Source organism: Schistocerca americana, chromosome 1 (assembly GCF_021461395.2).
Source record: "Schistocerca americana isolate TAMUIC-IGC-003095 chromosome 1, iqSchAmer2.1, whole genome shotgun sequence".
NCBI lineage: Eukaryota > Metazoa > Arthropoda > Insecta > Orthoptera > Acrididae > Schistocerca > Schistocerca americana.
Window position 1 is genome coordinate 528,498,452 of NC_060119.1, and position 27,432 is coordinate 528,525,883.

Below are 27,432 nucleotides of genomic sequence, written 5' to 3' on the forward strand. Positions count from 1 at the left end.
AACAAAGCCTTACACATGTCTGCATCGGTGACACCAGAGCAAGGAAGTGTTGCCTAAGCCAGTTCACATGAGCCTCCCAGTCTTTGAATGCATTGTTGTAAAGGGGGAAGGGTGGCAGGTATGCCATCAGCATACAAGCCTGCCTAGCCGATGTGGCCGACAAGTTCATGATAGCAACCGTAGTAGCCTGCTGCTGCTGAAGGAGAGATTGGAGCACTTCCTCCATAGACAAAAGCACCGAAGGAACAACCAGAGAGTCTGAGCATGTGGACATGAACACCATACTCTTCACCATTTGTATAATATGAATGTACCAACGTTTATTCTTCTACCACATACAAGTGAACAACAGTCGAGAACACAGACACAAACATAGAAACAATCCAAGTACTGATACAAGCAGTTGCTGCCAATAAGTATGAACACATTGTGAGGGCGAGTGCCTCGTGCACTGTGCTTATAAAAGAGGAGGATCATGGTAGACAGCGCAGCAGATGCTGCGCCCTGTGCACAACCACCACAGGCAGCCTCTGGGACTGGCCCATCTTATTCAAAGTGTAGTGCACTGGTAACCTGGTGCCACAGCATGTGTTCAAGTATTATGGACAGGGTTATAACACTTAATGTTGGGTTAACCTTGGCTCTCTTCTCATGTGCATATGCACCATTACATTACTAAGGGAGAGGAAAAATGTCGTTTTATTAAAGGCTGTCAACATATTTTCAGTCTTTAGTTTTTTCTAGATTTGATCACTCTGCATTTCTTGTATATTTTGTTCACATTTTTCTTGCCTCGGCATTTGTTATCACACCTTACATAGTTAGAATGATAACTTATTATTTGACTTTGGTATGGAAGTAAAGAAATGTATACTTAAGTTGTTCACATAAAATAAAAGTAACCCTGACCTCAACCTGAAGGTTGATTATCTTTACTAGGCATGGTACTGTGGGATAGGCTTGGTACTATGGGAAGTGCTTATGATAACTACAATCCTCTCTAGGTGTTAGGTCTGTAGATGACCTAATATGGCCAAAACTGGTCATTAAAATAATATTTAAAATTGTGATATAGATCATGCTTTGTTCTTGAATTCATGGACTTATCATCAAATCAGTAGTTCCCTCAAACTGGATAGGCATCCATTGTTTAGGATACATGATGACACCATTGAAACCAGTAGGGATATTGCATTAAAGAGGTTCAAAGATTTGTTTAAAACTATTATAGTTTATCTAATTTGATGTGGTTAATAGATACTGGAGCACATATGTTCTCAAACATTTGTCACAAGATAGTTGATATGCTACCTCTGAACACTTGCAAATTGCAGAATCATGTTGTAGGAAGAGTATGTATGGTTACTACAGTACCTCAGGTGTATGCCTTTTTGAGAAAGGCTTTTCTTTATCTCTATGAAATGTCTTCCAGAGCTACTTTAAAAATCAATCAATATTTAGATCACGACCTCAGTTGCATTATACCAAGGAAGTGGAAAGTTCTGTGTTAAAATTGCTCAACAAAAACTGTTTTATGCCTTTTTGGAAGAGAATATTGAATAATTAAATACTGTAAGTACTACAGGAGGAAACAGGTGATAGCCAGAAAAGTGTCTTTTAATAACTAAACAGTCCGAATACAAAAACAATATTACGAAAAGGATAGTTGCTACTCGCCATATAGCAGAGAAGCTGGGTTGCAGATAGGCACAACAAAGGCCTTGTCGGCCGAAAACATTCTGTGAGAGTCATTTTGTTGTGCCTGTCTGTAACTCAGCATCTCCACTATATGGTGTGCAGCAACTATCCTTTTCATAATATTGTGGCTTTCTATCCTGGATTTTGCATTGTTTGGCTATAAAAAAATTCATTATTTGTAACGTTGTGTGATAAAGATTGTGTTACATCCGCACTGAATGTAACTTCAGGAAATAGTGGTTTAATATATCTCATATAAATTTTGAGATTACTTTTGTTCTTTACCTAATTAAATTGTATTAGTTTTTTAACAAAACTATTATGAACTATGACAGAACAACATAACTACAGAACATATTGTGTGACATTTTTTAACCATTCTTTATATACTTGTCACTTGCATTTCATAATTTTATTCACAAAGAACTTGGTTTTAAAATCTATATTTTAAAACTGTGACACACAGTATTACAGTGAATCATGACAGTTGCAGCCATCTTGAGATGAAGTACAATTTCTTAAACAAATAAAAAATATTAGTTATAAAAGCAACCATTTATGGAGCACTGTACACAGAATCTGTATCTTTCAAAAGTTGTGACTCATTTTATGAATGCTGAGCAATTTAAAGAATTAGGTAACAGGGTATAATACATGTAGATAAAGGAGGTCAACACAAATGGTCATAAGTTTGTTTAACCCATCAGAGAGCATCGCGGAAATGTTGAAAAATGTAAATTGGCAGATACCTGAAAAAATAAATAAACTATCATGTGACAGCGTACTTACAAAATTTCAGTAGCCAGCTTTAAGTGATGTTATGATACCCTACCTTTGGGACAACGAAGACAAGGTCAGACTAATAACAGCATGCACAGAGGCATTTAAGCAGTCATTCTTCCCACACTTCATATGTGATTCGAATGGTAAGAAAGCCTTAAATGTGCTACAGGGAAATAACCTCAGCCATGCACTTTATAATGGTTTCTGGTGTATGTACGTAGATGATCTCCCTTATCATTTTTAATTTGTTATAAAAGTATTATCATGTACTTTATATGTTAAATGAGCATATGGCTCTAATTTTTACCAAATGTCTTCAGTTTCTAATCTAGACTCTGTTTTTAATTTGTGTGTGTGTGTGTGTGTGTGTGTGTGTGTGTGTGTGTGTGTGTGTGTGTGTATGTATGTGTTCGTGTGTGCATGTGTGTACATTTGCATGATGTAATGAGCAATTTTCCATTTAATCATGAAGAAATGAGAACTAATGTTGTGAGATAATGCAAAAATAATTCCAGGACACAAATAACACAAATTTCATATATAAATAGAAATGTTGAGCGTTGCCAATGTTTAACCAATTTGTATTTCTCATGCCATACCACGTGTGACATTTGGTAGTCTTGTAACACTATAATTCCAAAATATAGCTTCGTTTTTCTGTTCTTGATACAGGTACAAATAGACGGGGTGTAATATCTCACACTTTTCCCCTGTTGTGACATAGCACAGTCTGTTTAGTTTCATGGTTGTAATGTAGCTTTTTTATTTTATTACAATCATATTGACCAACTAGGATCATGTTAACAACTTCAGTTCCTCTTCTTCCTTTGTTGCTGTTTTCCTATTTTTCCAGTATTTCCTCATTTTCTCCCTATGAAGTCTCTTCCTTTCTTCTGTCCATGTTGTTCCCGATTTTTTATTTCTTCTGCTTTGAAAGCCTTCCAAATTCAGTATTTTATATTTAAAATGTTTTTTTTCTGCTATTTCTGATTTTTTGATATTGTTTGTTTCTAGATCTTTCCTTACTTCTGTAATCCATGCTATTGTCGATTTCTTCTTCCAGAAATATAGGAGTATTTGTTTTGTTAGTCGGAAGAAGGTTAATCTTCGTTTGGCCATTACTTCAGATATTTTCTCTGTATTTTTGTAGATCTCCTCATTACTTCTTATCTTCCAACCCTCTGCAGTTTTTATTGCATCCAATATTTTTATAGTAATCCTTCTTTCCAGTACCTCTAGTGAAAATGAATGCTGAAAGGCATAATCAGTCTTAAATGTTGATGATGATGATGATGATGATGATGACTACCTCTAGTTTGTCCATCTTATAGTTCATCGTTAGGCATTCAGATCCATGTAAATATTCTGGTTGTGCCACTGTGGTGTAGTGTTTTAGTTCCGTTTTTCCAGATATATATTTCTTGTTGTAAATATTTTTGGTTAAAGCATATGCTCTTCCTATTTTGTTAATTCTTACATCTATTGCAGATTTTTCTAGTCCATTCTGTTGGATAGTTTCTCCAAGATATTCAAATTTATTTATTTGCTCTATTTTACCTATTTGTGTTTCTACGAATTTTGGCACATTTTTTATATTTGTCATTAATTTTGTTTTTTCAAGTGAAATTTTGAGACCAGATCTGTTTGATATTTTTTCCAGAAGTTTTATTTGAATAAATGCTTCTGTCAGGTTTTCTGAAAGTATTTCAAAATCATCTGCAAAAGCCAAGCAGTTTACCTTAATTTCGTTTGTTTTCCTTCCCAGGGTTATTGGTTCAATTTTGTGATTTTTTTTTTTAGCTCCGAAATCCAGATCCTTACAATTTTTTTCTAGAGCACAATTAAACAGTAAGGTGATAAACCATCACCTTGTCTAACACCAGTTTTTATTTCAAATGGCTGAGATACTACTTCCATAAATTTGAATTTAGATATTATACCTGTTAATGTTTCACGAATTATATTTGCTAATTTTGATTTAGCACCAAATTCTCTAATGTTTTTCTGTCTACACAATCAAGTGCTTTCTTGAAATCAATAAATGACACTATTATTGGTTTGCTGGTTAACATTCTATGGCGAATTATTGACGTTAAGTTAAAAATTTGTTCTGCACTGGATCTTCACTTTCGAAAACCACCATGATATTCTCCCAGTATCTACCACTCTGTTCAGGAGAATTTTTGATAATATTTTGTATGCCACTGGCAGAAGTGACACTCCACTGTAATTATTAACGTTTTGTTTGTTTCCTTTTTTATCTCAAAAAGAGGTTGTACATCCCTTATGATTCTTGGTTCTGACCACTTCAATAATTCTGCTGTAATGGAGTCTTCAACACTTGCTTTATTTTGTTTTTATTTTTTTTCCAGTGTTTTGATGGCTTCATGAATTTCTAACTCTGTTAGTGGGAAATCATCCTCTATATTTTGAGGTCTCACTGGAAGTGCTAATTGATCTGTTGGAACTGGACAGTTTAACAGCTTTTCAAAAAATTTTGCTAATATTTCACAATTTTCTTTGTTATTTAATCCCATTTTGCCATTTTCATCTTTGAAAAAAGTACTTGGTGCTTGGTGTCCTTTAAGTATGTGTTTAAAAGTTTCAATAAGCTGAGAATTTTAAAAGTTTCTTTTGATTTTCCGGATTATTTTTGATGTTTGTTTTCTTTGTTGTCTGAATTGTTCAAGGTCTTCCTCTTCTTTTGAACATCTCCATTTTCTCCATTTTTGAGCTCTTTGTATTACAGGGTGTATACGACCTGGGAGATCCGGGAAAAATCCAGGAATTTTTTCATCCGGCAGAAAACCGGGAAAAACCCGAGAATTTTTTAGAATTCCGGGACTTTTTCATTGTTTTAGTTTTCAGTTAAATTTTTGTAATTTTGACTGGTAAGAACCGATACTCTAACAAAGGATATTACTGTATCCCACTATTGCAGAATGCTACTTCAACAATGAAACATAAACGAGAGAAAAAAACGAAAATACCTTAAATTGCAAAGGAAATGCGCCATATACAACAACGACACACAGTGCTCTTGCAAGCGTCTGCCAACAGCAAAATGTGTCAAAGGCTTTAGGAAGACTATGCGTGCTTCATAACAACAAATTGCCTCCGATGAGCGTGAAGTCACAACTGTTTGCATTAGATCCGTTTCAGCAGTTTCGAGAGGGCTCATGTGCATGTGCAGTTGAGTCGCGTTTGAGCAGTAGATTCTCCCGCTTCTGGTTACAGGAATGTGGCCGTTGGCTGTGCAAGCAGTCGCAGCAAGCAGCTAGGTGCGTCCGGGAAAAGGGGGCGCCAAATTAATATTCTTGAGGAAAACAAACTTGTTTCACAAAGCGCCTACATCCAGCGCACGTTGGTCTGCCGATTATTCATATGGGTTTGAGACGCATCCCTGTTGCAGGGTGTATACCACCCGGGACAACTGGGAAATCCTACGTCAAATGAAAACAATACTCCTAAATCAAATGAAAACAAAATGGATTTCTATCAAGTGAATTAAAATACATTCACATAATTACGGAGGGTAAAAACATATTTTTAGTTTCAGTTTACTGATTTTATCGTATTTCCAAGTTATTAGCAGTCAATCATTAATCGCCATGCAAAACAATAAAGTTATTTTTGCAAGTTTGCTAAAGAAATTTGGCTTTATTAATCTTTCACCAGAGGCAATCATTTTATTTGAAACGAAGTGTTTAATTCCACAGTATTGGTTAGTTCCAACTGTTCGCTGAATTTCAAGTGCACTTTATCATTATCTGCCATGTGTGGCATTATGCCATAATAAAGAAACAGAAATTAGATCGTAGAGTACTGGTACTCCAAGAAAATCAACAACCCAAAAACCACACTGAAAAACTTAATATCACATGTGATCTACTTCATTGTGAATCTTAAAAAACCAATGTGCTCTTCAAGCCGAATTATGCGTTTTAGCAATTGTTTATGAAATTCCGATGCCCTTGGGAGTTTCCTCTGATGCCCTGTTTCTTTTATATTGTAATGTAAGCTCTCTTAGTGCTTTGTACATGCAGGCCGAGTTGGCCGAGCAGTTCTAGGCGCTACAGTCTGGAACCGCGCGACCGCTTCGGTAGCAGGTTCGAATCCTCCCTCGGGCATGGGTGTGTGTGATGTCCTTAGGTTAGTTAGGTTTAAGTAGTTCTAAGTTCGAGGGGACTGATGACTTCAGAAGTTAAGTCCCGTAGTTCTCAGAGCCATTTGCTTTATACATATTTACATGTGGGCTTCCTACGCCACTGCAGCTGCTGACGCGCAATAATGCCTGTTTTCTGGCGCTCTCTGGCAACTGGTAAATCGAACCTATTTCTAACAGTCTCCAGATAGTATTGCGAAAGGTGGTTTGAAAAGCGTTGCTTTCAAAGTAAATTTCTTTTTACGCAAGATGAATTACGTTACGTGTGAGAAAGTGAGATGGATTTCTAAATCACAGAGCGTTTAAAATTGAGCAGTTTGAGGACCAGCCACTTACAAGAATTACGAGCCCAGACATTTGTCATAATTTTAGATTTACTTGCACATTTGTGTGATGAATCTTGAAAGTATAACACAAGCAAGAAAGATTAATATTGCATGTGAAAGCTTAGCTTTTCTTGTAGCTATCCTATGTACATTAATTTAAACAGTTAACTTTTTTTCGTTGTGTGTTCGCGCTACGTAACCAGTGACTTGCTATTGGCTGGCTATAACACGTGTCTTATGCTCTGAATATCTGCTGTCATGGGCTGACGAGATCACGTGGCATGAGATACTGTATGGTTGGCTTACGAAAAGACATCGCATCCTCGGTTTAAACGCTGGGGAAACTAACACGCTGTGTTTGGTTTAGTTCGAATTTATACTTTCGTAATACGAAAATATGCAGTGTATGTTGCTGCAAATGAAAGGTCTTTCCAAAACTTCTCTCCTCCGTCTTTTTTTTCCCGGGAAGTTCTATGCGAGTGTATAAAACGTCAACCATTCAAAGGATTGATAAGTTTTACAGGTCCGAGGGAAAATTTACGGAAAACCTACTGTCACTTAGCACGGAAAAAGTGTATTTTCGCCCGGGAAAAAGCACATTTTTTAAACGGGATATCAGGGAAAAACCGGGATTTTTTTTTCCTTGTCCCCGTATACACCCTGTATTAGTGCTTCTTCACACTCCTCATTCCATGGCTTGTTTTTATTCTTGGCCATTCCTAAAGTTTTCTCTGCTGCTTGAGTTATTTGCATCTGGAGTTCACGCCAATCACCTTTACTTGTCTCAATTTCTTCTCTAAATTTTTGTATATTTTCTTTTGTAATATTAGCTGTAGTGGTGTTGTATCTGATCACTTTCTTGTTTGCCTGTTTCGTTTTAGATGGGAGAAATTTTATTTTTATCTTAGAGAGACAATGATCTGAAACGAATTCCCCATTTCTGACTATTTTAACATTCATAATTTTGTGATCTACCTTTTAGATATGGCTACATGTTCCAGTTGAAATTCTGCTAGGTTTGGATTTGGATGTCTCCCAAGTTTTGGAGTAAAAATAATTACAAATTGTGAGCTCCCATTCTTCACAACACTACTGCCACCTATATCATGACCACAGGCATTTTCTTAGTTTATTTATTTATTTTTTGTTCCTACTTCTTTTGATGCCAGTTAGGAGCTCACTTGAGCACCTGTTGCCAACTCAGTTTATCGTCAACAGGGGAGGAAAAGGAAAAAAAGATAGTGAGTCTGTGTGTTCTGGTAGCAGTAGTAGTGTGTGGACATAAGCCAGAAGTGGATTCTTGTTTTGTTACTGATTTTGCTTAATATTGTGCACAGTTGATGAAAAATTTTGTGTGTATGCGTGTGGGTGCGTTTGGTGCCTCAGTGTGTGCATGTATGCATGTGTGTATTCAAATCACTTTTGTTAATAAGTAATGTCATTATTGTCATCAATTTATAGAGAAGTGAAAATTGATTATTAAGACTGAAATGGCTAATTTGTTACAGGAAAACAAGGAGGACACAAGAAAGTAGATAACGCCTCTCGTACACTTGCACATAAGCAAGATGTAGAGAATGTTGTGAGAGACATTACTGCTTACAGGGAAAATCTGTTTCTTCATCCAGTCATTAATATAAAGTTGTGATCTTTTTGGTATGGTTTATTTTATATTTGTAAATATGCTGTATTTATATAACAATATTATTAAAATTTATGTGAGTTTTTTACAATCTGTGTTGAGTTTTTGAAAATTCCTTCTTCCCGATTCCTTTGAAACACACACACAAACACACAAACAAACAAACACACACACACACACACACACACACACACACACACACGCACGCACACACACAATGTGATGTTGTAGATCTGAGGATGAACTTTCCAGTATGATAAGAAAATGTCTGAACGCACATTCAATATTACATTTGTGTTCTGCCTACCACAAATCATGGATAAAAAATTGCAAAGAAAGAGAGAGAGAGAGAGAGAGAGAGAGAGAGAGAGAGAGAGAGAGAGAGTGTGTGTGTGTGTGTGTGTGTGTGTGTGTGTGTGTGTTAGCGTGTGTGTGTGTGTGTGGGTGGGTGAGAGAGAGAGAGAGAGAGAGAGTGTAAACAATGTTAAAACTTAACAATGGAACACACTAGGATTACAAGCCTGATCAAATCCCAGTCCAATATATAGCTTTAACTTCACAAAAAGTGTACTCGCTGAGAGTAAAAAAAAATTCCAAATTGTGAGCTCCTATTCTTCATGACACTACTGCCATCTATATCATGGTCACAAGCAGCACTTTAACCTATTTACACTCTTCATTGTCTTGAGTAACTGAGAATAAGCCATCAACTGGAGACAGACTCACATTTATTAAATGATTTTGTAGTGTGAAACTGGTTCTTAGGGCCAGCCATTAATGCAATTCACATTTTCCCCTGGTTTCCATTATCCAAGACTGGTTCTTACAGCAGCAATTAATGCAGTCTACATTTTTTTGTGGTTATGACTAGCTGAGAAACAGAAAATGTGATAGATCCATTTTGGTTTAACCATTAAGTATATGTCATTTAATAAATATTGGAACACCGTATGGGACAAAGATGCAATATAAGCATGCCTGCACCAAAAAGAGATATGCGCAAAAAGAAAGATGAACATATATCAGTATTTTATTGTTTTCTTAGGCCAATATCAAATTTTTGACTCTTCAGCTATATGTCTCTTCCCATTCGTGATTCCGGCTCGATGTGTGTCAGGCAGCTTTGTGTATATGTGTAAAAGTTTTTTACAATATATCTACTGGAAGAGTAGGCAGTTTCTTTCATTTCTAAATTACTCATTTTGGAATTAAGACCTGATTACACTGCAGCCTGCAATCTTCGCATATAACGGCGACATTGTTTGTGATTGTATTATGCTGCATCTTTATCACAGTGATGAATGGTGCATACGTTTTTTTCAAGAAAGAAGAGATAAATATCACTCTGTTCAAAGGAGACTTAATTTATCAAATCTACATCTACATCCATACTTCGCAAGCCGCCTGGCGGTGTGTGGCGGAGGGTACCCTGAGTACCTCTATCGGTTCTCCCTTCTATTCCAGTCTCGTATTGTTTGTGGAAGGAAGGATTGTCTGTATGCTTCTGTGTGGGCTCTAATCTCTCTGATTTTATCCTCATGGTCTCTTCGCGAGATATATGTAGGAGGGAGCAATGTACTGCTGGACTCTTCGGTGAAGTTATGTTCTCGAAACTTTAACAAAAGCCCGTACCAAGCTACTGAGTGTCTCTCCTGTAGAGTCTTCCACTGGAGTTTATCTATCAACTCCGTAACGCTTTCGTGATTACTAAATGATCCTGTAACGAAGCACGCTGCTCTCTGTTGGATCTTCTCTATCTCTTCTATCAACCCTATCTGGTACGGATCCCACACCGCTGAGGAGTATTCAAGCAGTGGGCGAACGAGTGTGCTGTAACCTACTTCCTTTGTTTTCGGATTGCATTTCCTTAGGATTCTTCCAATGAATCTCAGTCTGGCATCTGCTTTACCGACGATCAACTTTATATGATCATTCCATTTTTAATCACTCCTAATGCGTACTGCCAGATAATTTATGGAATTAACTGCTTCCAGTTGCTGACCTGCTATTTTGTAGCTAAATGATAAGGGATCTATCTTTCTATGTATTCGCAGCACATTACACTTGTCTACATTGAGATTCAATTGCCATTCCCTGCACCATGCGTCAATTCGCTGCAGATCCTCCTGCATTTCAGTACAATTTTCCATTGTTACAACCTCTCGATACACCACAGCATCATCTGCAAAAAGCCTCAGTGAACTTCTGATGTCATCCACCAGGTCATTTATGTATATTGTGAACAGCAACGGTTCCATGACACTCCCCTGCGGCATACCTGAAATCACTCTTACTTCGGAAGACTTCTCTCCATTGAGAATGACATGCTGCGTTCTGTAATCTATTCAATCCAATCACACAATTGGTCTGATAGTCCATATGCTCTTACTTTGTTCATTAAACGACTGTGGGGAACTGTATCGAACGCCTTGCGGAAGTCAAGAAACACGGCATCTACCTGGGAACCCGTGTCTACGGCTCTCTGAGTCTCGTGGATGAATAACGCGAGCTGGGTTTCACATGATCGTCTTTTTCGAAACCCATGCTGATTCCTACAGAGTACATTTCTAGTCTCCAGAAAAGTCATTATACTCGAACATAATACGTGTTCCAATATTCTACAACTGATAGACGTTAGAGATATAGGTCTATAGTTCTGCACATCTGTATGACGTCCCTTCTTGAAAATGGGGATGACTTCGGCCCTTTTCCAATCCTTTGGAACGCTACGCTCTTCTAGAGACCTATGGTACACCGCTGCAAGAAGGGGGGGAAGTTCCTTCGCGTACTCTGTGTAAAATTCGTTTAGACTGTTTCAGTGGTGAACGTAGTGGGAGACTGTGGAGGTTCGAACTTAGATGTGTGGATTGCTGCTGGTGAAAGTATCCATAAAATATCGAAATAATCCACATTATTTCCATCTCCTTATGGTGCCAGTACTTAAATAACAGTATAACATATTTGCAGAAGACCAAAGTGAGACTCATATTCAGCAAATGTTCCTCAGTTACAAGACTGAATGTGGTGATCACAAATAGCAGTCTGTTGCTTCTGTTGTTCCTCACTGTTTTGACCAGCCAGGAGGGACAATGCTACCTTGCTGAGAATTAAGGAAATAACACATGTTGCTTCTAATTTGTTGGCTTATTTTAATACTGAGCAAAGCATTAATTTTTTTTTTTTTTTTTTAATAAGTCGTCTGCGGACAAGAAAGCCTCATCAGTAATGTGAGGTTTGACAAAAAAAAAAGTGACTACTTGATTTCTAAGGAACTATTTGTTCTTGTAAATTAATGTGGAACAGTTTTTTGTTTTGAGCTGTGCCCTTTATTCTGTCTGAATTTCCTCAATCAACACAGGGTCAGTCGATAAGCAAGTAATTACAGTAGTGTTCTTCTGCTGATAGAAATGGGAATGGTGCTTCACATTTATGTGTGTACCACATATGTTCAATTAATAGTGCTCTCCTTCAAACTAGAACCTGTTTGAGGCTGCAAACATTTGAATTATTTCCTTTGGCTGCTTAAAAAACTTCTGCTGTGCTGTTTTCTTTGGAATTGTGCAGTAATGACATCATTATCTGTGAAGCTAGAACATTTCTGTAGTAAACTCATCCATTTATTTGAGGTGATTGATTTTAATGAAATTTCTCACAGCAGAATAACAGTTTTGAGGTAAAAAAAAGGATAATGTACATGTAAACTTATTAGTGTAAGTGTCTCTTTCCTTTTCTGTCGGATCACGTCTGACACAATATATAGTGTAATAACCTTTGTAATAAAAATCAATGAGAGTTTGTTTTTCCAAACCCTAGTCAGTCATTTTTAATTGGTTTTAAAAGCCTACAGCTGTAAAATAGTCGTTCTATTTTAATTATCGAAACATTGGCTGCTGCCAGTCTTAAAACTTTAATTTATCTCATGCATACTTCATTTAGTGAATTAAGTCCCATTGAAAAACTTGTTTTTGATTTATCATCACAGTTAATGACTTAAACACAAAGTTTACTATATGTGACCTGCTGCAACATTCTGGAATCTTCACTCTAAGGCAAACACATGGAATTTTTTATCTCTAGCTATTGAATGTCTTAGAGGTACTGGGAAGTATGAAAGGAAATTTACCTCCTGATTCTGAGTATTCTGTTATGTAGAGACTCACACATGTGAATAATCACGTACATAGTTCCATGAAGTATTTAACAAAATAGCTTCAATAACAAATAAACTAGTCACACAGAGATGATGTGGTCAGATTAAGCACTCATCACACTGATCTCCCAAAGACACCAGTAATGGTTTTCACTGGTAACTTCAGCATAACTTGGGGCAGTGCACATGCTTTATTTCGTCAAAATCCAATCATAAAAATAAAAGATTTCATAATTTAAAGCTTTTCTAAAATTTTCCTGTCTTTCTCGCTGTTTGATTGTGCTAATCTCTGAAACTACTAGATGAATTTTCATGACGTTTTTGCACAAACCTGAGTATAGCTTTGGGCACCGCATAGGCTTTATTTCATAAAAATGAGATCACAGAAAAAATATATCCATACACATTATAAAAATGTGTGTAAATATGCATGTTCCACATCTCTCACAAAATCACTGGACTGATTTCAACCAAACTATGTACACATATCACTTACTGTCCTGAAAGAATCACTGTGGGTTTGCGAACCACCAACCTATCAAAGGGATGTAGGTAAAGTAGAAATGTAGACCACGACGTGCAAATACCCACATTTTATTCATTCAGTATGTGGGAAAAACAGCCCTTTGTAACTGCCAACAACCATTACATATCATTTTAAACCTTTACAAAACTTTTTCGTACTGACTCCCCTTAGAAAATGATTAAAGGAACAAAATGTATCACATTTTTGCTGCTCATTTTTGCATTAAGTCTGTTTTTAGGTATTACTACTTTACTAATAACTCTATTCATGACACATTTTGCAGGCAGAGTTCATATATATCACTGAATGTACCTACAAAATTATATCATTGTGTGACACATAGCTCAGGACATATGATGTTATACACACAGAGATGTGTGAAATTTATTATTACTAACTAGCTGAAATGATTTCAATGAAATTTTGGTAGAATGGGATAGTTTGAAACCTGAGTAAGAACTTAGGCTACTTTAGAAAGCGAGTAGGACAAGTTACTTAATTATATGAAGAATGTTACGTGAATTAAGGAAAAATATTTACTCTTTGAAAAAGCTGTTTACTCTTGGACTTTTGAACTTTATCGTATTTGTGAAAATGCTTTTATTGGTTTCTAAGTACTGTGTGATATGGTTCACATTAAGGAAAACAATGCTTATACCGTCTTCATTGTGTTTAATCGATACTTCCTCACTATTTGTTGCATAATGTACACATTGCGTAATGTATAGCTATGATGCGCACTATCTAGTATTTAAGAATGATAGCACTTAGTGTCTTGCAACAAACTTTACACACAATTTTAAACCTTTATGAAACTTTTTCTCACTTACAACCCCCACAAAATCATGAAAGGAGAAAAGCTTATGACTTAACAACCTTTTTTACTAGCCATACTGTAATACTGTCGCATCAGGCATGATGTTTACATTTAGTACTTCTTTGCTACAAACTTTATTTGTAACACATTTGCCAGATAATGACCACATATTTCATTGAATGTACCTACAAAATTATATAATTGTACTACATAGAGAGGGGGAGGAGGAGATAGGCAGGAGAGAGGGGAAGAGGAGACGGACAGAGAGAGGGGGGAGGAGGAACTAGAGAAAGAGAGAAGGGAGTAGCAGATCGACAGAGAGAAGGGGAGAAAGAGATAGATGAATAGAGGCCCAGAGGAGATGTATGGAGAGGGGGAAGGAGGATTTAGAATACTAGAACTGAAATATGTACACACTCCCAGGCAACACCAGGTACTCAGCTAGTTAAGCATAAACTGAAACATGCTATTCATCTTTTAGATAGTTGATATGCACATATCAAAAACTTGAAACACTTATAAACAAACCAAACACAGAGATATATATCATCAACAGATAGTACACTACTCTACAAAACTTAAGGATGAGATTGATAAAGTAAAGTATCATATTAATAACTGGTTGGAGATAAATGAAAGTGCTGGAGCATGTTGCCAGATATTTCCAGTCATGCACAGAAAGTTGGTGTGTGATGATAGCGCCAAATGGGGCTCGCCCCACAATGCGAGAGCTGTTGAGGAAATGGGAAGAAACTGTGTTTGTCTATCAGTGAGCAATTACATTAAGCTGTGGAGATATTCTTCATTACAACATGGTGCAGAGACAACATCCGAATGACTTCACAGAGGGAAGAATCATTGGGAAACTGGAAAAGGACAAAGTGTAATGAGTGTAGCGCAGGAGTTTGATGTAGCTCAGAGCATTGTTTCACATGCATGGGGAATGTTTCGAACCATAGGTACTGCTGCCTGAAGGAGAGGACATGGTCTTTCGTGACCAAACAGCAGCAGGTGACCACTGCATTGTGCTACAGGCAAGAAGGGATCCATGTTAAACAGCAGGTGCAATTGCAATCACATTTAACAGGACAACAAGGCATACAATCTCATGCTATACAGTGGCATGGTGACCGCATGGGGTTGGTTTCTTTGCCTGATGACCGGTGTGTTGTGTTCCATTGACACCTGCACAGGGATGGCACTGTTTGCGTTGGTGCCAAGAGCATAGGGACTCAAATGATGAGGAGTGGGGTCACATGCTCTTCTTGGATGAGAACAGAGTACTGTTTCCTGACCTATTCTCATATGGCAAGAAGTGGAAACACATAGTGCACCCAGGAAAATTCTCGAACATAATCATTTTTGTGGTCCATTTGTTGTGGTGTGTCAAGGCATAACATTGTGTGAGCATACTGACCTCCAAATCTTTGAATACAGTACACTCGCCACTCAGCATTATTGTGACAATGTACTTCTTTCCCTTGTAAGTCATTTTAGCAATGCATTTGGCTCTGATTTCATGATCAACCATGTGGCCAGCATGAGAACACATTGCATAACATGCAGTTGTATCTGTGGTGGTAACACAACCTAGAAAGAACTATGTCCTGCCTTTTGTAATGTCCTGGGGACAATAAAAAATCACAGTGACCTCAGCACAATTATTGACTTTCAATGAAAGTGTCAGTTCTGTTCGTCTCATTCCATATTTCTTTCTGATGCCTTGTATACTATAGTGTAGCACTTCTTTCTGTGTGGTCCAGCTTCCATCAAGCTACGTTCCTTGGCAGTAACACACCATTTGAAAGTTACTTTCATCCTTAAGTTTTGCACATCAATGTAGATGGTACTCTCTCAATATACGAGGCGTTTTAGAAATATAGAGAATGTATATTGCTGATGTAATAACCAAAAGGTTTACTTTTTCTACACTCCAGCATAGTAATTTTGGCTAACTTAAGAACGTCATTGAAACATATGAAGAAATTCATTGAGCCTCTTCTGATTTGCCATTTAGCATTTTGTTTTAATTTTTTTAATGGTAATATATATCTAAACCTTCGAATACATCCATATCATGAGCTTTATTTCATCAAGAAGTACTGGAATGTTTTGTTCTGTACATCCAAATTGGTGTCCTGTGTTGTGAATCATTAAGGGACTTTTCATTTTGTGTGAAAACTGTTGTGCCTGTCACTAAGAGCACTGGCTTGGCAGTAGGGATGCTGTTTGGTTCTGTCATGCTTGCTTCCAGAATCAGCTGGACCCCTTGCAGCATTTCTCACCTGGGTCAATTTTTCTGTACATAACACTCATGTCCAGCACCTCACCAAGAACCATAATCTGCCCATTGGCCTCAATTTTTACAATAGACTGTGCACTCCACCCAATTGTGTTTGAGAATGGCCCCCAACTTTATAGCCTCAGCATTTAAACAGTTGTGCCAGCACAACAGCTCAAGACACCTGATCACTGCCTCCTTTGTAATTCTGAATGCTAAGCAGATGGTCAGGACATTTAAGATGCAAATGTGAAAGGTTATGCGAACATCGACAGCTGAGGAAACACTCATTGCTTCCTTGCTACCTTGGCCACATTAATGGAAGTAGCCCAACCATAATTCTGTGTATACTCAGCCCCATATATTATTCGACCTGCTGTGCACAACACATTGAGCCCAAAGTCCCAGACTGTACACACCCAAAGCCTGCCGTGCACAAATCAACTCCCTCACAGAAGCAGCAGTGGTACAGTCTTTTACTCTGCCCCCAGCCACAGCAGCTCACAGGAAGACTGACAGAGTGATGATGATGTTGGTTGTCATTCGAAATGGAACCCTGCCCACCATACTGACAACTCCAGGCACTTACTATTTTGCGTATGAGCTTGAGACATGCATTGCAGGCCCGTCCCATGAATCTACAACACCACCAGTTGGCTTCACCTCCAACATCTTTATGCAGGAGGTTATGGATGATACTTGTTGCCCCATCTGTCCTTGTTCCACTCCTTCAATTGTTATACCAATGTCCCAATACTGATTTGTAGACAGAGACCTGAGCAGTGTAAGAGTCTGCGCCTTCACGTAACATGTATGCAAGGTGTCAGTGGTGGGAACACTGGGCATGCTCTTAGCAAGCCGTCGCTAGCATTTTTTGATTTATGTCTAGGAAGCTTAAAATCCTGCTTGGCTTGCCAAGCTGTAATTTGCTCTCTTTTAATGAAGCTATTGATAATGCACCACAGCAGTACCAATACACCAATGCAGAATTATTTTATTGGACTGCACTTTTTGGAATTTTTTGTTGGTGCTAAGGACTTGGCTCATGGTGCCCTTGGTGAGTTATGGTCTTCAATTTTCTACTGATTGTTGTTGGCACTCTACTCACTGGTTGGACCACCTATAGTTCTAGCATTTTATGCTACCTTGGTTTCACTGCATGAGCTTGTGACTTCTACAGCTTTGCTGCTACCATGACCAACAGAAAAGTTTGTATCTAATAAAACATCATCATCCCTGAAAAGCTACTTTCTTAGATTCCACCATTTCAAAGTAGGTTATGATCGTAGCTTATATTGTGCATTGGCTTCTGGTAGAGTTTGTTAGCTTAGAATCATATTTTTACCTTGTGGTTTTTCAACACATTTTCGATATTTTGTCCTATATTTCGAATATTTAGGATTCTAGGTGAACACATAATTTCCCTTCTACAGTATAGTTTGTAGCCATTTTCTTCAATATTTTCTCATCTGTGGAGGGACGGGAGTCATTGCCTACCACGATCTGTTAAACTGCCTGATTACTGTTGCATATTTTCTTTTCTCAAAAGGTATTTTGGTTGTCCTGTGTTGCCCTGTTGTGATAGATCTTATTTTAGTTCAGCAATAATGTACAAAGGGCGTTAAAAAAGTTTTGCTCAGTCGTCTCTAATTTTTTAATTTTTTTACAGGAGGAGAGTGAAATTTTTTGTGAACATTTGGCTATAAGTTGGTATATAAAAGTATTTTCTTTTATTTACAGGTGAGTCATAATGGACTATGAAGTAGATGTCAGGTTGTGACAACGGTCTGTGATGGAGTTCCTCTTCAAGCCTGGGATGACTGTGCCACATTGATTCACAGGAAGATGCTCCCTGTTTATGGGGAGGATGCAGTGGATCACAGTAGTATCCAGTGGTGTTGCAGAGGTTTAAAGAAGGTGATTTCTCTTTACTGGGCAATCCATGATGCAGTTGACCATTGACGGCACTGAGTGATATGAATAAGGAGACCATTGATCAAATCATCCAAAATGACAGATGTGTGATGACACAACAGCCTGATGAAATGATTCATTTGTCATTGGGTAGTGTGGTATCACTAGTACAGTCACTAGCATACAGAAAAATCTGTGCATGTTGGGTGCCTAGATTATTGACAAGAGAAATGAAAACGATGAGGAAGAATGTGTGCGAGGGTCTCACAAAGACCTTTACGGAAGAGTGGAAACAGTGTTTTGACAGCGTCATTATCTAGGATGAAACATGGTTGTTTTTGTCCAAACCCGAGAGCAAAACCCAATCCATGGAGTGACGTCATCCAGGTTCCCCTCGGAAGAAGAAACCAAGACTTTCACAAACAGCAGAAATAAAGATGATGGTGTCCTTCTTCTGGGATCAGTGTGGTGTCATTTTCATTGACTTTTTCGGCCCTGGCTCCACAATTAACCGGGACCATTACTATTTGTCATTGGACAATCTGTGACGTGCCATCAATACCCACAGACCACAGCTTCAGGGTCAGTTCATCAGACTACATCATGACAATGCCAAACCCCATACAGCCCTTATGACACAGGAGAAAATCAGAAAAATGAGCTGGAAAATTGTTCCTCATTCTCCCTACAGTCCGGACTTGGCTCTGTCTGATTTTTACCTCTGTGGCTGTCTGCAGCCCCACCTGTGCGGTAAAACATTTGATAGTGAGAAAGACCTTATTTCCTGTATAAAGCAATGGTGTAAAAGTCAGTTCCCAGAATTTTACCAAGTGCAGTTACATCATGGAAAAGGCATTGGGCCAGATGTGTCACAGCTGATGGAGATTACATTGAGTAGGCTTAATGTGTAGCTAAATCTTCCAAGTATGTTCACAAAAAATTTCATTCTCCTCCTGCAAAGAATAAAAAATTACAGGCGACTATGCAAAACTTTTTGAACACTCTTTTTGTTGTTGTTGTTGTTGTTGTTGTTGTTGTGGTCTTCAGTCCTGAGACTGCTTTGATGCAGCTCTCCATGCTAATCTATCCTGTGCAAGCTCCTTCATCTCCCAGTACCTACTGCAACCTACATCCTTCTGAATCTGCTTAGTGTATTCATCTCTTGGTCTCCCTCTACAATTTTTACTCTCCACACTGCCCTCCAATGCTAAATTTGTGATCCCTTGATGCCTCAGGACATGTCCTACCAACTGATCCCTTCTTCTAGTCAAGTAGTGCCACAAACTTCTCTTCTCCCCAATCCTATTCAATACCTCCTCATTAGTTACGTGATCTACCCACCTAATCTTCAACATTCTTCTGTGGCACGACATTTCGAAAGCTTCTATTCTCTTCTTGTCCAAACTATTTATTGTCCATGTTTCACTTCCATACATGGCTATACTCCATACAAATACTTTCAGAAACGACTTCCTGACACTTAAATCTGTACACTCTTTTTATATGTCATTTAATAAGCATTGGAACACTGTCTGGGACAAATATGTGACAAACGTGCCCACATCCAAAAGAGATAATTTCCAAAAAGAAAGATGAACATATCTCTGTATTCTAATGTTTCATAAAGTGATATAAAATTTTTCACTCTTCAACTATCTGTTGCTTACCATCCCTGATTCTGGGTGGAAGTACTGTGTGTATGTCAGACAACAATATAGACATTTGTATAAAAGTTTTTACAATATATCTTCTGGAAAGGGAGATAGTCTTTATCTTTTGTAAACTGCTCATTGTACCTGGATACACTGTGGTCTGTGAACTTTGGATATAATGACATTATTTATCATTGTATTGTACTACATTCTTTGTCACAGAGATGGACAGTGCATCATTTTTGTCAAGAAAGAAGAGATAAATATCACTCTATTCAAAGGAAGTTAATCACTTTAGACATGATAATTGTAGCAAGAGACTGTGGAGATGTGAACTTAGACACCTGAGTCACTGCTGGTGAAAGTACCCACCAGCCACACACCTCAAAACAATCCACATTATTCACATCTCCTTATGGCACCAGTACTTAAATACCAGTATAACTGGTGACTGTAAAAAGGGCAGTGCCAGGTATAGATAACTGAAATAATTAAAATATATACAACATGTTATAATTTTCCATTGTATTAATTATATTTTGGTTTCTCTGATACATGAAACGAATAATGTAGCCAAGAGAAAGAGAGGAAGGATCACGAAAGAAAGATATTCGTGGACAGAGAATAAAATTTGTATGGGATCTATCACAAAAAAATGGTGAAACCCAATGAGAAGGTAGGGAAATAGTAACTTACAGCTTGCACGGGTATACTTGGTAGTGCCTCACTCATCTGCAATAGTAGTAGTACCTCTCCCCTCCCATCCTAAAACTTGGAGCAATTTAAATTGTAGTAAAATAGTGTATCTACTAAAAATAATTTTTTGGCTGATAAAAGTGTAAGTGCGGCAACAGTGAGTTGCAGTATGTGTTTGGGACACGTCACAGGATAATTTAGAAAATTTTCTCAGAGTAATTAAGAAAGGGATATTCATTTTAAAATTTTGCAGTTAGTAAATCAAAAGGACAGAAATGGATATAGCAAATAAAACCATTGTTGACAATTCAGTAATTAAGGTAGAAGCACAAAATGTGGCCACCTAACGTGACGACAAATGATAGTGAGTGTGAAAATGTCATTGGGTCAGATGACAACTGCGAGTATTATTTAAGGTCAACTGTGATTGAGGATAGCAATGTTTTGATTAATGATGTGACTTAAATTATGGCAGATGAAATAAATTCGCAAATATCAAAAGGAAGCCTTTTTTCACATGGGACTAGTGAAAGGTGCAGTAGTGCAGATTCTAAACTTTAATGATCTAACATGAAAATTTAATAATTTAACACAAGAAGTTGAAGATTCTTCAAACCAACAAACACAAACATTTAATGCTTTTAGTAATCATGTGACATAAAAATCTGAGGAGCTTTTAAATGAACAGATGCAAAAATTTGATGACCTATGGAAAAAAGTTGTGCATTGACATGTCAAATAAGCTAGGTAAAATGGTAATGGATGTTGACAGGGTGCAGGAGGAAATGGCAGATAAGCTGAAAAATGTGAGTGATGGACAGACTGAAATGCAGGGACCCACCCAGAAATTAATAAAAGTGTAAAGAAGATGCAAGATACTGTTATCAATTTGCAAACTATATGTAGAGTTGGCTGAGGAAGTACAGGAATACAGTAGGTACCTAGTACACAGCCTTTGTATATGGGGTCAGATGCTATGAATTTTGCATCTTGCCTTTTGGCTTAAATGTGAGCACAGGTGTCTTCATTTCCATGTGAGACAAAGTTTCAGGTCCAGAGATAGTTAATAAGTCACTGTTTATGCGGGTGACTTGATAATAGCAATGCCTATCTCGGAAGAGCATTTATAACTTTTTGGACAAGTACAATTCTCAGAATATGGTGTTACAGCAAATTTAAAGAAGTATGCATTTGAGAAGGAAAAGGTCAAATTCCTAGGACACGTTACGTCAGTCCAGAACCAGGGGAACTAGATACAATCAGATATTTTCCCCTGTCTCAGAAGTGTGTCTCTTTAGAAATTCGTTCTTGACGAGTCACTGAACACCAATGCCTTATTAAACTTGTTACTGCAGAATGATCCATGGATATGGCCAGTCAATTAAAAACCAACTTTGAAAGCATAAAAGGAACTACTCAATTCAAAGCTGTTGTGTCACACAGACATGTCCCAAAAGTTTTGTTTCAGCACTAATGCATCTCCACAGGGTCTGGGGGCATACCTATACCAGATGACTGAGACAAATGGATAGCACACACCCAAGATAATTAGTTTTTCAAGCAGAAATCTTACTGAATTTGAGCAATCATATTCAGTAATAGAGCTCGAAGCTCTGTCGATAAAGTGTGGTCTTTTAAGAAATATGATATTATTAGTGAGGAAAACACAGCAAAGTCTACTGTGACCACTAAGCACTTTCTTTTCTCTTGATGTGCAAATTGCAGCACGAAAGAACAGCTAAGTGGTGTCTTTACTTGCAGAAATTCAGATTCAAGGTACTGTACACCAAAGGTAAACAAAACATGATTGCTGATGCCCTGTTGAGGCTACTTCAAAAGGTTAAACGAATTTTAGAACTCATTGATCAGAATTCTGAAATCCGTGTCCTACGTATGCAAGATAAAACACACCAATCCTATTATGTAAAAATGTGCAATAGTCTGAAGCAATTGCAAGAAGAAGATCCACGCTGGAAAAAGATAAGACTCAAATGATGTGAAGGAAATGATGGTAATAACTTAAAAAATTTTTGTGCTGTTTCATTGATGTACACATAATCAAGAACAGTGGCATATAAGTTTACTTGAAAAGTTTGTAGATTAATTCATTCTTCACACTCACAAGGTATGGGATCATTGTGGTGTTTCTAAATGCACTGATATGGAATCCGCAGCTGTGATACATTGTTCATAAATTGAAGGCATAAGGGGAGGGAGGAGAAAGGAAAGAAAGGAAGGGACTATTGATGTCAGCTGCATCGGGACATTATGCGGAATCAGCGGCAATGAGTGAACATGAGTGCCAGACTGGGATTCGAAGCGAGAATCTCCTGCTTACTAGGCAGGTGTGTTAACCACAGCACCATTGTGGCACAGTGTTACTGCAACTGCTTGGAATATCTCAGTACACTTCATGGCCAACCCACACTTCCACCGAGCTCCACTTATCCACAGTTCCTATCCATTTTCTCCATGCTTGCTACTCTGAGATTCCCACAGGAAGTTGGATGTACTTGTGAACCGCACTGAAGAAGATGGATCCATTGCTCATCTAGGTGAATTGATGATATGAATGCATGGTGTCTGTTCTTTCGAACATGTGGGATGGGGGTGGGCGGGTGAGGGAAAGAGAAAGGAAAGGAAAGGAAAGGGAAGGGTTATTGATGTCAGCTGCATCAGGAAATTATGTGGAATTTACACGTAAACATGTACTGTTACTTCCCCAACATTCAGCGCTGAATTATCCAAGTTGTTCAAAAATGTATTACTTGTCAGAAGACCAAACACTTCAATAAATCAAAGTTAATTGAACTGCATCCAATAGTTCCCTCAAAACCTTTAGACTTAGTATCATTGGATGCTACTGGAGATTATCCAAAAAGAAAAGAGGTGTTAAGTATGTAACTGCCTTATATCATGTTTTTTTCAAGTGTGTTAAGTTATATGCAGTGAGGACAGTGAGTGCCAGTTCTATTGTTAGGAGAATTATAGACAACTATTTTCTGAGAGTAGGAAAGCCACAGATACTGTTAATTGACAATGCATCACACTTCACAGGTAATGGGTGGAAGGAATTCATGGCCATAAATAAAATGATACATGTACTGGTACCATGATTCCAACCCGAAACAAGCCCCATAAAAAGATGTTTAACTTTCCTTTGTTAACGTGGCATTATTTTACACAAGTGGTAACATGTGGTCCAGTCGATCCCCATGATGTGTTAATGCTGCTACATATGTATAATATTAATAACTAGGTTATTTAATATAAAATAACATAAAGGAAGCTGTATAAATTGTGAAATTGAATCACTTAATGCTTATTTGAACAAATAATTCATTTTGTTACATTAGAAAACAGGCAATACCTACAGTTACATTTACACTATCAAAACTGAACATTCAATGATTCAACAGTAGTCTTCTGATGACTCATTACAATTACCATTCAGACACTGATCACAGACTGTAAGCAAATGTTTCATGCATATATGTTTTCCACACTGATGAGAAGTAAGTCAAGTTTTTATGCCTTATTTATAGGTCAGTTGACGCACCTTCTTTTTGCAGCTGCATTCTTCTTTTGCTGGTTTCTCATTGACAGCGGATGCTGATCCACTCATCCTTTTTTTTTTGACAAATTTCTGTGGGTAAGTGAACCATTATTGCCCTCTTCTTTAGCCAGTCTTGCACTAAACTGAATTCAATTTCCCAAAGCAAATCCTTCCTTGCTATTTTCTTTTCAGGTTTATTGCTTCTAAATATTGCAAGGCTATTGATTCCAGCTACATCAATCGCAGAAGAATATCATCAGAGGCCATCTATTGCACTTCCATGCAGCTGAGTATGTGGCACACAACTTGCCCACTGTATCAACACACTAGTGTTGTCGTAGAATGTGACTAATTTTTGTTTCTTGTTTTCACTGGAGATAGGGTCTACTGATGTATCTTCAAGATTTATAGAAGAAATTAACAGTACATCTGTATTCTTCTTTGGGGTGAGTAAAGTGAAGTCATTTTGAAAGCCAAACATTGTGGTTTTTACATCTCTCTTCTTAGCCACAAATTGGGAAGGAACCTCTTGCTTATTCCTCTTCAGCATGCTGACAAATGTCAGGTTTTCCCCAAACAATTTGTGGACAAGAGGAATACTAGAAAACCAGTTATTTCCAGTTATGTTCATACCTATGCCACTCAGTGGTTCTGCCACTCTCATAACCACATCAGCTGTAGAGCTGGACAACTTGTATGGAACATTATTTTGAGTTCAATTGTAAATCTCCATGGAAATAGTGTACCAAGGTTTCACATGTGTCAGATAGAAGATTTTGAGGCCATAATAGGTCAGTGTACTTGGCAAATATCGTCAGAAGTTACTGTGACCTCTGAACGGAATGACCTGCTCATTTACCGTCAAATATTCAGAAGGTACATAATTGGCTCTGCAGTTGTGTATGAGATATTCAGATATAAACTGGACCGGTTCCAATTTGTTTTGTTGTTAAAGTTGTGTTCAAGTCTTTATGCCATCAAACTGCACATACCCTAGAAGAAATTGGAAATGTTTCAAAGTGATTGTTATTGGAAAAACTTGAATTTCCATTCTCTCTACATTCCACAAGTCGGGCAAGTTTTGGTGACATGAGCGAATGAATCCTTCTAAAATCAGAAGTCAGCCGGCCGGTGTGGCCGTGCGGTTCTAGGCGCTTCGGTTTGGAACCGCGTGACCGCTACGGTCGCAGGTTCGAATCCTGCCTCTGGCATGGATGTGTGTGATGTTCTTAGGTTAGTTAGGTTTAAGTAGTTCTAAGTTCTAGGGGACTGATGACCACAGATGTTAAGTCCCATAGTGCTCAGAGCCATTTGAACCATATTTTTAAAATCAGAAGTCTAATGACAGCAATTACTTCATCATCATTAGGCAAATATGCTGTCCTGTCATTCTTATTCCTTTCCTTGTATTTATCAGTTTGTATATTTGTACTGACTGTGGCAGCCCTAAGAATTGTGGTGTCTGTTAGTGCAGAGAAACAATCACTGGGAGATTTACAAGTCTTTGCTGATTCCTTTATTCCAGGAAGATGAGGCATGATGTTTCTCTTTCTAGCTGCGACCACTGACTGGCAGGAACCTTCCTCCAGTTTGTCTTCTCTTTACCTCTGAAAAAATTAGACTGGTTTGAATCTGCACTATCTGAATCACCAGACTGCTCACTAGTGGTACTACGCTCAGGTTCGATGCACTAGTCTGATACTGAATCAGAAGACAATCCATCTAGAGTTGCATCTTCATCTGAATCCTCCTCAATGAAGCAGTTGGCAGCATCTTCTTCCATCATCTGTTACAAAAATAAAATCAGTTCATGAGAAATGAATGAGCAATACAAGAATGAAAAATTGGTGCCCGGAAGTAAACGGATGTGTGAGAGGAATGTTAGATGACAGTTAGTGTTGTTAACTTTGCTCATACAAATTTAGCTAAACTAAATGTGCAGGGGCCGGTTGGACCCCACGATAATGATTGAAGGTTAAGGAATATAAGAGATTGATATGCTGTGACACACCACAGGAACATACCAAATGGATCGATTTCATCTCACAATTTCAGCAAATCATTAATAATTTGCCACATCCTTCTAAAGGTTTACACCAACTGAATTAATGTTTAAGAACTGAGAAATGGACAACTGGGGGGGACCACTGCCTGAAGTACCCAAGGGAGATATATGTCATCTGAAGAAAAAATGTGCCAAGCCTTCATTGATCTAGGAGAAAAGGCCAAGCACAGAAAAGTCTTATGATAAAAGATTAGAGTGCACTGCACAATTCCATTCAGGACAAGAAGTGTTGTGAATACATTCAGAGCTTATCAACATGGGAAACTTAACTACAAATGGCAACTCTTATACTCTGGTCCAATTGTAATTACACAAGCCCCACATCCAGGATCTTACAGATTAATTTACGCCATAAGTGGAAAGGACAAGGGCCTTTATCCACACAAGAATCTAAAGGAATTTATACGCTTAAGGGGTCTGACAAAAGATTAAACCAGCTGATGAAGTTATTGTGCTTAAGTATAGTGAAAATATTTCACTATGAATTATGAAAGATGTTTACTTAGTTTTAGAGTAAGTTATTTATATGTGTGTAAATAGAAATATAAAAGTCATTAGTTATTTAAAAAGGATAGTGAGAAATAAGTAATAAGCCGAATTTAATTGCCATGATGCGAATTTATTACTAAAATACATACACCTTCCAACACAAAATGATAAATGTGGTGGAGGGAAATAAATGATGTAGCATTACAACGAGATGCAGCAAGCAAGTGCAGTAGAAATTTGCATTGCTGGACAATGACTGCAGCACCTGGGTGAAGAAGAAATGAGTCCAACACGCTGCTTAACACTGAGATGCTCAGCTAACATTAGTATCTGTACACCAAGTAGAATATATCCAAAAGATTATGGATTTAAATTTATTATTAAAATTAAGAGTCAGTTGTATGCTATAAGAATAACACTAATATCGGAAAAGAGAACTAAGATAAGGAAATATTTACATGGAAGGAAAGAAAGTGAATTAACTATGGGCAGATATGTACACAATAGGTTTCTATTTACAATATATACACAAAAATCAGCATTATGGCTATATATAAAATAAACTAAGCACCACAGTACAGGAAATATATAGGTACTATGAAAGATTGAACAATTTAAGGTATATGCTAATGCTCTGAATAAGGTATGAGAGAAGGTAATGACACTTAGCCT

At 37.6% G+C, this 27,432-nt stretch overlaps 1 protein-coding gene across 3 annotated transcripts in view; it reads left to right on the plus strand.

Moving 5' to 3' along the window:
* Positions 1–8,709, plus strand: part of LOC124605368 (nardilysin) — a 391,451-nt gene extending 382,742 nt beyond the window's left edge. For all 3 annotated transcript variants that reach the window (XM_047137001.1, XM_047137018.1, XM_047137009.1), the window contains one exon: positions 8,481–8,709. In XM_047137001.1, coding sequence (XP_046992957.1) covers positions 8,481–8,620 — 140 coding nt within the window. In that variant the 3' untranslated portion in view covers positions 8,621–8,709. The remainder of the gene's footprint in view (positions 1–8,480) is intronic.
* Positions 8,710–27,432: the final 18,723 nt, after the last annotated feature.